Source organism: Cucumis sativus, chromosome 2, assembly GCF_000004075.3.
Source record: "Cucumis sativus cultivar 9930 chromosome 2, Cucumber_9930_V3, whole genome shotgun sequence".
In the NCBI taxonomy this organism is placed as follows: Eukaryota; Viridiplantae; Streptophyta; class Magnoliopsida; order Cucurbitales; family Cucurbitaceae; genus Cucumis; species Cucumis sativus.
This window is the reverse complement of record NC_026656.2, coordinates 15,817,941-15,831,465: the sequence shown is the minus strand read 5'-3', so window position 1 is coordinate 15,831,465 and position 13,525 is coordinate 15,817,941. Positions and strand designations below refer to the sequence as shown.

The following is a 13,525-nucleotide window of genomic DNA, read 5'->3' as shown; positions in this document are numbered from 1 at the left end:
CTTTTTGGTAGATTATGAGTTACGAACTTAAACTTAGGATTTGCTAGGTCATTTTGAAAACTCAAGTAATACCTAGACACGTTTTAGGTTGGTTTGAACTAAGTTTGTTGCACTTACACACTTGGTTGCCATTTTGGGTCTTCTAGTGCTTTTTTCACAATATTTGAACGTTTTTTGTAGGTTATGAGTTACGAACCTACACGTAAGCTGTTTTAGGTCGTTTTGAAAGTTCCAGTGAAACTTAGACACGTTTTGAACTCATTTTAGGTTGGTTTGAAACTAAGTTTTAAACACATTTGATTGACATGTTGGGTCTTAAAGTACTTTTTTCACACTTTTTGAAATTTTGGTAGGTTGTGAGTTACAAACTTACACTTAAGCATTACTTGGTCGTTTTGAAAATTCAAGTGATACTTACACACGTTTTGAATACATTTTAGGTTAGATTGAGTTTGTTACATTTACACACATGGTTGTCATTTTTGGTCTTGAAATGCTTTTTTCAACCTTTTTGGTAGATTATGAGTTACGAACTTACACTTAGGATGTGCTAGGTCGTTTTGAAAACTCAAGTAATACCTAGACACGTTTTAGGTTGGTTTGAACTAAGTCTGTTGCACTTACACACTTGGTTGCCATTTTGGGTCTTCTAGTGCTTTTTTCACAATACTTGAACTTTTTTCGAAGGTTATGAGTTACGAACCTACACGTAAGCTGTTTTAGGTCGTTTTGAAAGTTCCAATGAAACTTAGACACGTTTTGAACTCGTTTTAGGTTGGTTTGAAACTAAGTTTTAAACACATTTGATTGACATGTTGGGTCTTAAAGTGCTTTTTTCAACCTTTTTGGTAGATTATGAGTTACGAACTTAAACTTAGGATTTGCTAGGTCATTTTGAAAACTCAAGTAATACCTAGACACGTTTTAGGTTGGTTTGAACTAAGTTTGTTGCACTTACACACTTGGTTGCCATTTTGGGTCTTCTAGTGCTTTTTTCACAATATTTGAACGTTTTTTGTAGGTTATGAGTTACGAACCTACACGTAAGCTGTTTCAGGTCGTTTTGAAAGTTCCAGTGAAACTTAGACACGTTTTGAACTCGTTTTAGGTTGGTTTGAAACTAAGTTTTAAACACATTTGATTGACATGTTGGGTCTTAAAGTACTTTTTTCACACTTTTTGAAATTTTGGTAGGTTGTGAGTTACAAACTTACACTTAAGCATTACTTGGTCGTTTTGAAAATTCAAGTGATACTTACACACGTTTTGAATACATTTTAGGTTAGATTGAGTTTGTTGCACTTACACACATGGTTGTCATTTTTGGTCTTGAAATGCTTTTTTCAACCTTTTTGGTAGATTATGAGTTACGAACTTACACTTAGGATGTGCTAGGTCGTTTTGAAAACTCAAGTAATACCTAGACACGTTTTAGGTTGGTTTGAACTAAGTCTGTTGCACTTACACACTTGGTTGCCATTTTGGGTCTTCTAGTGCTTTTTTCACAATGTTTGAACTTTTTTTGTAGGTTATGAGTTACGAACCTACACGTAAGCTGTTTTAGGTCGTTTTGAAAGTTCCAGTGAAACTTAGACACGTTTTGAACTCGTTTTAGGTTGGTTTGAAACTAAGTTTTAAACACATTTGATTGACATGTTGGGTCTTAAAGTACTTTTTTCACACTTTTTGAAATTTTGGTAGGTTGTGAGTTACAAACTTACACTTAAGCATTACTTGGTCGTTTTGAAAATTCAAGTGATACTTACACACGTTTGAATACATTTTAGGTTAGATTGAGTTCGTTGCACTTGGTTGTGGGAAAATACATTTTAGTTTAAATACATTTTAGTTTAAATACATTTTAGCTTAAATACATATTCGAGCGGTTTTTGTGGGAAAAAACTTTAATATTACTCAAAGTGAGGCCACGTAGTGGTTACCTTTGAATTTTCGGGACTTTTTTCGCATGGTTGAAAATCGGCCGTATTTTCATAGGCTAAAGAATTGGCCATTTTTGGATCGTTTTTGGCGCTACCGTTGTGCACCACGAACGAGCCCCACCCGACCCCTAGGCCCTAGGCTTTTTTTCTGTGTCATACAGGGTGCAATATCGATGGGTTTCCACACTTATCCGCCGACTATCATCGTTCTAAATAGGTTCCATAAAATCAAAGAAACACAACTAAACCATTGGAAGAAAAGTATTGGGAGAAAAATAAAAACTGAGTCTGGGGCATCTCCGAGCGGTTTTTGTGGGAAAAAAACTTTAATATTACTCAAAGTAAGGCCAATGCTAGCTTTAGCCTACGAAAAATCATTTTTGGACCTTTTTTGGCGCTACCGTCGTGCACCACGAACGAGCCCCACCCGACCCTTAGGCCCTAGGCTTTTTTTCTGTGTCATACAGAGGGCAATATAGATGGGTTTCCACACTTATCCGCCGACTGTCATCGATCTAAATAGGTTCCATAAAATCAAAGAAACACAACTAAACCATGGGAAGAAAAGTATTGGGAGAAAAATAAAAACTGAGTCTGGGACATCTCCGAGCAGTTTTTGTGGGAAAAAAATTTAATATTACTCAAAGTGAGGCTACCTAGTAGTTATATGTGAATTTTTTGGACATTTTTCACTTGGTTAAAAATCGGTCGATTTTTCGTAGGCTAAGGCGTTGGCCGTTTTTGGACCGTTTTTGGCGCTACCGTTGTGCACCACGAACGAGCCCCACCCGACCCTTAGGTCCATGGATTTTCGTCCGTTTTTAGACCGTTTTTATTATCGCCCCAAGACGTTGAAAAAAGAGTCAATGCTATAGCCTACGGAAAAAGGACCCAATTTAGAGGTCTTGAAAATTCACATCTAAGTATTTGGTGGTCTAATTTTGAGTGATAATAAAGTTCTTTGCCCGTAAAGGCCGAAAAAAATATGCTCGAGAGTCGGTTTTAATTTTCACCCTAAAACATTGAGAAAAGACCCACCCTAGTAACTGAACTAAAGAGAGTTGCATGAACTATAGTTTGGACCTAAAATGAAAGCCAACAACTTTGGGGCTTCATTGGCCAACTTTTTTGAAAAACAAATTAACAATCATCAAATTAAGATCATTTACTAATTAAATGTGAATTTTTAGGACTTGTTGACGCTAGCAAAAAATTGAGTCACTTTTTTGTAGCCATTTTTTGGATGACTATGTAGGCACTCATATCAATAAATTTAACCATGTCTTTCTAAGCAATTGCATGTAATTTAAGTTAGACAATACCTTATTAAACAAGGTCACTCCTTGTTTATAGAATGTATAACGCTCTTCCCTTAAACTTGATATATATCTCAAACTTATATCTTTATGTTCATGTGTGACTCATTTCTATATGTGTTAAAAGGTATATGACAGCATATCTCGTGGCATAGAATTTTGTTTTTCTATAGCAAATATCTCATATATAAGTGTCAAATCATCTAGAATTGTGTTGGTCAAATTGTCAAATATTTCATGTCACTCAACAACCACCCAAACCTTGTTTTTTCTTTCATATTAACTCTGAAATTTGTATTGAATGACTTGAAATATGTTGGTTGGCTTTTCAAATTCAATTAAAAAACTGTATCTATTATTTAATAATATATCAAAATAAAAGTCTATGTGGTTGAAATTAATAAAGGAGACACTATCAATTCAATTGGGGTCTAACATCTGAGAAGCCAGAAGGGGTGGCAAAAGATGCCTCTCTTTGTGGACATCAGCTTCATTAATAACCACAACAAATTGAACCAATATCTTTAAAATCAAAACAGCAACCATAAGTGACCGTTAGTTAAAACTCTATTGAAAAAGAAAAGAAAAGAAAAAAGATGAGAAATGGAGAACAGTAGCTGAAGGCAGCAGATGGGTGTGAAAATGGAAGATGGGAGGTGGCGAGGATGTACGTACTAGAAATTATGTGTCCCATGCATATTAGGGCACCTTGCGTACATAGCAGGAAAGAAAGGAAAACAAAAAATAATAGCATCTATAGTATAATGATAAAATAATTACATGTTTAGGTAAAAAGTTAACAAATTCACGTCCAATTCACCACTTCGTTCATGCACTTCTGTTCGATTTTCTCAAATTAAAAGCTATTAGTAACCACTCATATATGCTATTAGTTACTATCACAAATAGTTATGTTGTCGATGATTAACTTTGAATTTCATAAATGTGTTATCAATTGTTATCCTTGACAACAGTTATTAGTGATTTTGCTTTACTGATAGTAGCTATAAGTGGATACAAATGATAGCCCCAAACAGTTATTGCTTTTAGTTTGAGAAATGTGTATCAATTACTATAACTGATAGCTGTTATATTAGTGAGTAACATATATAGTTGCTATCAGAGATAACTTTTATTTTGATAAATGTGCTATCAGTAGCTGCTATCTGTACGTGTATTGAAAAGCAAACTTGAAATCTACAAAAATTAACAAATTGACTAGTCAATAACTGCTATATTAGAGGTGTTTCTTAGATACTATTGCATACTAACAATTTCATCCATTATACTAACCATAACAGTATTTTCTTTTAACTTTATTTTTTGAAGTATTACTAATGAAATTTTTAAAAAATTCAAAGGTATTTTTTTAATAGAGTAATAATACTTTTCATCCAAAAACTAAAGACAATAGTACTTTTGACTTTATTTTTAAAAGATTAAGATTATTATTGAAACTTTCTAAGAGATTGATATTTTATAAACAAAAAGCAAACGTCAATGTTATTCTTCTATAATTATTCTAAAACAAAAAAATTGATTACTCTGTCAATTTTTACCGTGGGTTCTTTTTCATTAAAAGATATACACAATAATCAGTTTACTTAGCTAAACTTAAATTTAAATTCAATTCCAATGTTCGAAATTCAAATTATATGATTTAAAAGATCAAATTAAATAATGTTCCAAAAAAGAATCATGGTGGTCAATGCCACTACTCAAGATTTTAATTATTCTTGACATCCAAATGTCATACAGTGAAGTACTTCGACAAACTAGGCCTACTTATATATAACACTGCAGTTATTAAGTATAGCAAACTAAAAAAACAAAAACGCATGGCAGAAATTGTTATTTAGAATAAAAAGTATGGCAAACTAAAAAAACAAAAAAAGCATGGCAGAAATTAAAGATAAAATTCTGTCACAAAGGTGTAAATCTAGGCTCTGTATCAACATTCTCAACATGGATTCAATAATGAATACATACTTTTTAAAAAAAAAAAAAGAAAAAAGATTACATTCATATTTTAGTTTAATTCGGTAGCAACTCGGTTGCGTTGGAAGAGTTAGGTAATTTAAGTAAAGTAATTATATAATATCAATTGGAGTTGGCATCTGCTAATTACTGCAGCTTCCTATGTTATTTGCTGCCACTCGCATCAGATTCAGATGCTGCTTTAATTTGGTGGGATTATATTATATATTATATACACAAGTGCATTTATATTAATACCCATAATTATTCCTGAGTTTACTTTGTTAATTAATTAATTACTCATGTACCTTTTTTTTCTTTTCCAAATGATAATTTGGTGCTTGACATGAAATTTTTAATAAATGGATCATATATTATATATCTCTAATAAACAATATTATATAGTTATAGGGAAATGACAAAAAGGGTGAAGAAAAGTTGAGAAAATGCAAAAAAGTGAGATCACAATGTTGGTATATATATGTATGAAAATTAAAATACTAAGAAGGGGATGGTGTGTAATATCTAAACATATGAGGGGTGGAGGAGAAATTTTGAGTTTCTAATTCTGTTTGTGGTGAACAAAATTTGAATAAAACGGGAGCCTCTTGATGATCATCCCCTTTTGGATTGGTGTTTTTGGTAATTTGGTTGTGGGGATGAAGGCCGATGGAGAGCTCTAGGTTTAGATTCGATGGTGGGTTTTCTTCCACCTCCGTTGTCAAACAACTGTTGCTGCTGCTGTTGCTGTTTGAATCTTCCCGTCGCCGGTCAAAGTCGCCAGTACTGCTACTACTGTTATTGGCCAATGGACGATGCGTTTGAGGATCGATTCCTCGACTATAGAGTTTTCGTTTGATATGCGTGTTCCAGTAGTTTTTTATCTCGTTATCCGTCCTTCCAGGTAATCGTGCGGCAATTAAAGACCACCTGTTAGTCATATTATAAATTCTCATCACATTAGTTTAGCAGGTAGACAATATGAAAACAAGGGACGGGATGAAAATAGATCATATTTATGTTTCATATGTATGTGTTTTTTATAGCAAATTTAGAAAGTAATTAGAAACTAGATTCTAATTTAAACAATGGTTCAAGATGTGTTTAATAGTTTTTTTTTAGAGAAAAAGACTTGGTCTTACATATATAAAATTCGTAATACATCATGATTAAACATATCACCTATCTTCGTTTGTTCCAAGTCTAATCAAAGTTTGCAAATTCATTTTGTTTTTTTAATGAAATGTTATAATTATTTGTTTTATGTAAAAGTGTGATGTGGAGATGGGATCACCCACCCAAGTATACTTTAGTAGGGAATTAGAAATTGATACTTACTTATTGCCAAGTAGGGTATGGAGATTGATGATAATTTGGTCTTCCTCAGCAGTGAAGTTTCCTCTCTTGAGATCGGGACGAAGATAATTGATCCATCGTAGTCGACAACTTTTACCACACCGAAGCAACCCTAATAGTATTATAATTAATTAAGAAATTAAATGACGATGAACATACATAAATACATATATATATGAAGATCGAAGAAGCTGTTACAAGAAGTAGTTTGAATATGTTGTGTGGCGATGGTACGTACCAGCAGCTTTAGGGAGAGATCTCCAACAACCATCGCCATGGATTTGGATGTAATTAATAAGGCGTTGATCTTCTTCTTTGGTCCATGCACCTTTGTTGGTGTGTTGTTTCTCACAGCAAGGAGATCTTCCCATAGAATTAACAACTAAATTACCAAATTAATTGAGAACTGTGTGTGTGAGATTGAAATTACAATTATTATGGAAGAATATATGATCAGAGTTGGTGAGAAGAGAGAGATACATATATATATATATATGGAAATAGCTTGAGAAGTGTAATAGCTAAGGGAGTTGGTGAACAAGACACATTATTTATTTATATTAAATATATATTTGGAAGGTGAGGTGGTAAAGGAAAACAAGCAATTGACTCGGGACTTTCTTTCTTATAACGTTGTTGTATTCTCGGGCAGCATCTAGAGATCATAGAACTTTTCGTTTGACCAGGTTGGTGAGATGGATTGAGTGGTTCTAAATATTCTTCTTCTTTTTTTGCTCTTTGGGGTTTCTTTTTTCTGTTTAAATAAGTGGAGTCAAAGGACTGAAAAAGAAAATAAAGAAGAGAAGGGGTGGAATAATGAAATAATGCTATATATACTATATGTGGTACATATATTAATAAAATAAAAACACCTATATGGAGAGAAGAAGAAAAATTGGGTGGCTCCACCAAAGCTTTGGCCTTTGATTCCATTCCAACCATATAAATATATATATATATATATATATATATATATTTCTCTACCATTTATGTTTAATTAAGGAGGAAATTAAATATGAATAGGAAGAAAAAGTGGGAGAGTATGTTGTTGTAATTGGTTTGTTGATCACTTGTGCCTTCTAGATGGCAAAAGCAAAGGTCAAGCTTTATATAGTTGAGTTTGGTACACAAATTTCCATGAATTTAAGGCACATAAATCCAAAAGGAATTTAACCAACTACCACATTCTTCATTCTATTTCTCTTCTCTATTCTTTTTACTATCCACTTTTTTACTTTACACCACAGTACTCACTTCTTGGCATACTTTTATAATATTTTCCAGTCTTTTGGTTAGTCTTCAGAGTACTAATCTTTTTTTAAAAAAATAGTAAAACTTACTTTTGTTAGATTTGAAATAATAAAGCATAAATATAATATACTTCATCATTCCAAATCAATTATATTGTGTGTAGTTGAGTAACAATGAAAATATAACTCAACATTTACATCATTCTATGGACAAATCAACTTTTGCCCAAATGCAGAAAGTTCTATTTTTGCCCCCAGTATGACCACAATGCTCCACATGTTAAAATCCCAACGAAACTACATCGTTACATTTGATTGTTAATTTCAACAAAAGTTTGCAGTACTGGTCGTCATATACCACTATAACATATCTTGATATGAACCTTCCCAGATAGGCCACACTTCTTCAAACTTGACCTCTCTTTATCGTTGTGTTAGTAATTAAAGATGTCTACAAAATGGGGCGGGGATGAGAAAGGCTTCCCTGTCCCTATCGTTGCCCTCTATATATATATTTCAATCTTCCTTCTTGGAAAAATTTTATGTTTGCTTTTTAAGCATTTAATATATTATTTGTCACAGCCTTAACAAAATTTTATATATTAAATGGATCATTTTAAATACATTTTTTATTCAAAGATAAAAGCATACTAGCTACTACAAAAGAGGTTTGCCTGAATATAACTGAGGAGTGGTAAAAAATGAATATGGATTTGAAAGGCTAAAGCCAATCTGGCTACCCATTCCAATTTTGGTGTTGCATAGGTGATTGGTAATGATGATATAATATTGTTAATGCAAATGATTAATAACATAAGTTGAAGTATTTGTGGGAAATAATGAAATCACATTAATCAATTTACTATAAGCAATTATTGGACATTAGACAAAACGTGCTTTCCTTGGCGTCTTTGATCTTGGTCACTTTTATTTATTAAATTTCAACGGTCAAAGTATATTTACAATAATATTATCCATTCGTTGATATTGTTACGATACACGTGGAAGGAGAAGCTACGCCGGTCAACAAATTCCAATATTTGTTTATATGTATATACAATTGATTATAGTTTGTTTTAGCCTTTAGGTGCATTATCTTCAAAAAAGACCCTTTTAAAAGAGGTTCTTCAACTTGATTCAACAATCAAACACATCAATTTTATTTCTATCTTAAATTTTTATATTACAAAATATCACATTCCATATGTTAACAATAATTAAAGTCACAAACACAAAGATTACACACCCTTGCCCCGCCGTAATTGTTATTTCAAAAGTAATAAACTAACTTCAAAGTTCTAAATCTTATTTGTTTAATTCACAAAAAAAAAAAAAAAAAAATAGTATTCTTAATATTCTTGCCTATCAACATATTTATCACAGGTTTAGTGGTTCCCTTAACCTTTTGCTCTTTATATACTATATATGTATATACACAAACTAACATTATAATACAAAGGCAGTGTAGTATTCACCGGCGGCAAACATGGCTATATATCACCTCTTTGTTCTTTAAAATTAACTATCACTTGACTGTATTCTTCGTTTTTTAAATTCCTTTTATTTTTTTAATACAAAAGTGAAATAACATAAGCTAAAACTTTTGATCTTTTATCGGTTATATTTCTGTTTTTGGTTAAGGAAAAATAGGTTAAGAAAAATACATGAAAATTGTTGTTACATAAAGTCAATGATGGAGGGATGACATATATAACAACCAAGCACTGTGAATATATATGAAGCTATGATAAATAATTGTACCCGCGACGCTTCACCATTTTGAACCATTCAGGAAAATGCATCGAACGACTCCTCACCTGGCCGCGCTGTGCTCTCTCCAGAGACATTTTTTTTTAGCTCCTCATTGCTTCAAACTAAATCTTGAACAACTCGTATAACAATTGATTTTACCTCTTCGATTAAGTACATCACTTTGAAGCCTATATATATAAAGCTAGCTCCTCCAGTTGTCCATAATTTGGATTAATCAAGAGACTTCAACCACTTAACTTCAAAAGCAAAGGTTGAATTGAGTTTAGAGAGTGTACCCCAATTAATTGTACTGGATTAAATATCACTTATTTGTATGTTATTTTTCTTGCCAAGTAATATAAAGATGTTTCCTCCATCTCTCGCTTAAGTTAGTATCAATATGTACAAAACCTAATATGGATTAAAATCAAAATACATCATATATATATTTATTTACAAATCTTGTATAAGGTTCCTTTGATCTTCTTTTGGTGTCTTATCCTTTTTTCTTCGAGGATTATGGGTTCAAATATATATCAGGTTTATATCTCCTTTGAATGAATCCCTAATATGTTTGACTAAGACTGAATCCCTAAAGTGTTTGAGTTACTTAAGTCATGTAGGTTACTCTTTATAGGAGTCCAATGGTACTACTACACAAAATGGACGAAAAATCGCTAAGGCAATTACCAAAATTTGGCATGGATGAAAAACTCTGAAACTTCATTTTTGGACAATATGTGTTTACGTTAAGAAAAATTAAAATTTCTCTCAAGAAAAACTAAAAAAAAGATGCACCAAACTCAATTCTTTTTCTAAGCTCAACTGGCGTTGCACGGTTTCTTTGATTTTTTATTGGGTGTACATCCTTTGTTCTTCAAGGATTATTTATTGGCTCAAATATTCAAGTTCATATCCTTGGACGAATCCCTAACATGTTTGAGTAAAACTTAAGTCACCTATGTTTCTCTCAAGGAGGTCCATCTTCTAAAAATGTCCCAAATTTGATTTCTGTTAAAAACTTCTCAAACTTCATTTTTTAGGTATTATATTACATTTGTGTTAAAATTAAGAAAAATTGAAATATGTCCAAGAAAAAAAGAATGTCCGACGCCATTTTTAGGAGTTTATACAGTGGAATTGATGGATCATTAGTTCATGCACTTGAGAGATTTTGATTAATTACACACTACTTTAGTGAAATATATAATTAACCTTGAGAATAATTAAGAGCTTATAAGCTAGGTAGGCTAGGAGTTTCAATAAAGAAGTAGTTATGTTTATTCATGAAATGGAAAGGTAAATTAAAGGTGATGATATAGTAGTGATAGGAAGAGGATCAGAGGAAGGAGATGATAAACAAAAAAAAACAAAAAAAAAAAAAAGCATAGCATATAGCGAATTAAAAAGAAATTAGGTAGGTAGCTAGCAACGGTGAGTGCAGAAGCAGCGGCGGCGGAAACCAATACATTCACCGCCTGAGAAGCCTTCGGTGCGACAGACAAGAGCGCAGTTGTGGTCACGTACACATGGTCCGTGGAAGTGGTGGCTCTGAGATTGGCACATTCGAGCCTCAGCACCACCCCCCATCATCTCTTCTGCGTTGCATATGATGATCATCATTATTATTTCAAACTAATATTAAGTTATTATAAAAACTAAACCCTAAAATTAACAAACTAATTATTTACCTGAAGCAGAGAAGATGAGCAGCAGCACTAGCAGCGTTGGAACCAAGGATTTGTTCATCATCATCATTCTTATAATATTCGAATAATAATTAAAATTCAATTCTAAAACTAAAGCTGTGTGTGTATGATGAGCATAAAATGGGAACACCATAACACTTCTATATATAGAGTAGCCAAACCAACTTCTTCTTCTCACTGATCTTTTTTTTTTTTTTTTTTTTTTGATTAATTAAAATAGTATAATTGTAAATTTTATATTAATAGGACGGAGGAGGGAATTTGAATAATCCATGGAAGTAACGACAAATTAAAGAGTGTAGAGGGTACCCACAATGCCCATCTCATCTCTGTCAAACATATTAAGTCTGAATATATTATTTATCATGTGTTTCATTTTCACGTGAGTGAGTGAGTGAATCAGTGAAAATCAGTGAAAATCAGTGAACCAGTGATGGATGGGAAAATTAAAACAGTGTGCTCACATCAATTACTTTTTGTTTTTTTCTCTTTTCAAATTAGATTCCCTTATACTCTTCTTGGTTGAGTTGGCGATTTAAAATAGTATCGAATAGAGTTTAAATATCTTTTCCTTTATTTAATTTTGATCTTCACTTGTTCATGTTTTTCTTAGTATTTCAAACCAACCAATAAAGAAAGTGATAGATATTATGTTAAATTTTATCTTCACGTACTAGCTCATTTTATCCTACGTTATCTGAAGGCTTATTTGGAACAAGGGATTTTCTTCTTGAAGGCAGCTTCTTCTTTTCAGCTGAAAGCTTACTCTCATGTTAATGAGGGTCATGTCCAGACTCACAGAAGTCCACTTCTGGTTGCCTTTTCTTTTCCTTGTGATTTCATCATTAGTTCTTCTGGGGAAGGCAAAACACCGCGCTGATTGACAGCCACCACCAGTGAATTTGTGTGTATTATTATTGATCAGCTAGTACTTCATGAGTTATCCATTTCGGTTATACATCCTTCTATGATACTATATTGCGACAACAATGAAGCTACATATACATTGCTCAAAACTCTATTTATCACAAACGAACAAAACATAATTGAGCTTGATTGTCATTTTGTTCGTGCCAATTGGGTCTCATTCGCAACTTGCAGATGTATTCACACTATAGCACTACCTATATCTTCTTTTACTCCTTCGATGTCCAAGTAATGGGTGCCGTTGATATTTAATTATCACTTCTTCCACCTTGAGGAGTAGTATTAGAGTTAATATTCTAAATATAGGAGTTGATCTGAAAAGTTAAATTTGTTATTCTCCTACTTGCAAATCCTTACCTATATAAAGGCCTATTTTTAATGAATAAATCCAAGCAGGATTTTAGTTTACATCCTTTGCAGATTAATCAATAAATTAAAAGGAAAGATAATAAGGTTAAAAGATTGGTGTATGCAGTTAAAGCGTGTGACAGAAACAGAAACGTACGTAAGGGTCAGAAATGACAACAATGCATGCAGTGTCATGTCATGTGTCATTAAAGCTATTAATTCAATTCATTGCATTACGCTGCAATACTTCCCGGTCCCATCCCACAATGAAAAGGATAGGTTTGCAGGTGCAACTTAACCAGTACATGCTGTTTAACTCCTCTGTGTTATATTAAAAACACCCCATTGCAAGATGCGAACTTAACTTACCAACTTCTTTTTCACACTATTACTAAATTCAAAATCCAAACAGCAGAAGAGTTTCCACACCAAATCTATATATTATTTACTTGTCCGCAAGCTTCAACCCTCTTCTAAGTTTAACCTAGCTAGTTTGGATTTAAAAATGATTTTTAAAGTTTTTATAACTTCATTTAAAACAAAGAATGATCTTTTGGAGAAATATTATCAAAGTCTCATGTCAGTTAAATAAGAGATACCCTGGTGATTTTTCTTTTAGATTCACCATGAAATATCAAGATAGTATTTGTCATCCCTTATAAATTCAAAGTACACAATGAGAGAGTATCATATATCTCTAAGGTATTACAACCCTATTTTGTCCAAGTGATCTTGGTAACTTTCAAATTTTTGTTTTCATTTTCTATAATAAATGTATGTGATATTTAATTAAATATAACAAAAATATTACATGTAACACTCTCTAGCAAACTGTTTCTTTCTTGTAATATAATTAATATGTGGATGAATGCATGGTGTACCACTTTGCAGCCTCTTCAGGGTATTGTTGACAACTCTCTCCCGCCTTTGCCGCCTTTGCTCTTTCCATC

At 32.6% G+C, this 13,525-nt stretch overlaps 1 protein-coding gene and 1 long non-coding RNA gene across 2 annotated transcripts; both read right to left on the bottom strand.

The window, feature by feature from the left end:
* Nucleotides 1-5,680: 5,680 nt before the first annotated feature.
* On the bottom strand, nucleotides 5,681-7,286 carry LOC101216185 (myb-related protein 330). Its single transcript, XM_004147308.3, has 3 exons — nucleotides 6,828-7,286; nucleotides 6,572-6,701; nucleotides 5,681-6,163 (listed from the first exon to the last, which is right to left on the bottom strand). The coding sequence occupies exons 1-3, from the start codon at nucleotides 6,958-6,960 to the stop codon at nucleotides 5,734-5,736; spliced, it is 693 nt and encodes a 230-aa protein (XP_004147356.2). The 5' UTR covers nucleotides 6,961-7,286; the 3' UTR covers nucleotides 5,681-5,733.
* A 3,562-nt stretch (nucleotides 7,287-10,848) lies between these two features.
* On the bottom strand, nucleotides 10,849-11,548 carry LOC101206549. The gene is made up of 2 exons (XR_968732.2): nucleotides 11,283-11,548; nucleotides 10,849-11,189 (listed from the first exon to the last, which is right to left on the bottom strand). It is a non-coding gene; the product is annotated as an uncharacterized LOC101206549 (long non-coding RNA).
* Between the last annotated feature and the right edge of the window lie 1,977 nt (nucleotides 11,549-13,525).

Coding starts and splice junctions, on each gene's coding strand:
- LOC101216185 (XM_004147308.3), bottom strand. CDS start 6,960: ATGGGAAGATCTCCTTGCTGTGAGAAACAACACACCAACAAAGGTGCA. Junction 6,702..6,827: donor ATCTCTCCCTAAAGCTGCTG/GTACGTACCATC, acceptor TAATACTATTAG/GGTTGCTTCGGTGTGGTAAA. Junction 6,164..6,571: donor CATACCCTACTTGGCAATAA/GTAAGTATCAAT, acceptor TATGACTAACAG/GTGGTCTTTAATTGCCGCAC.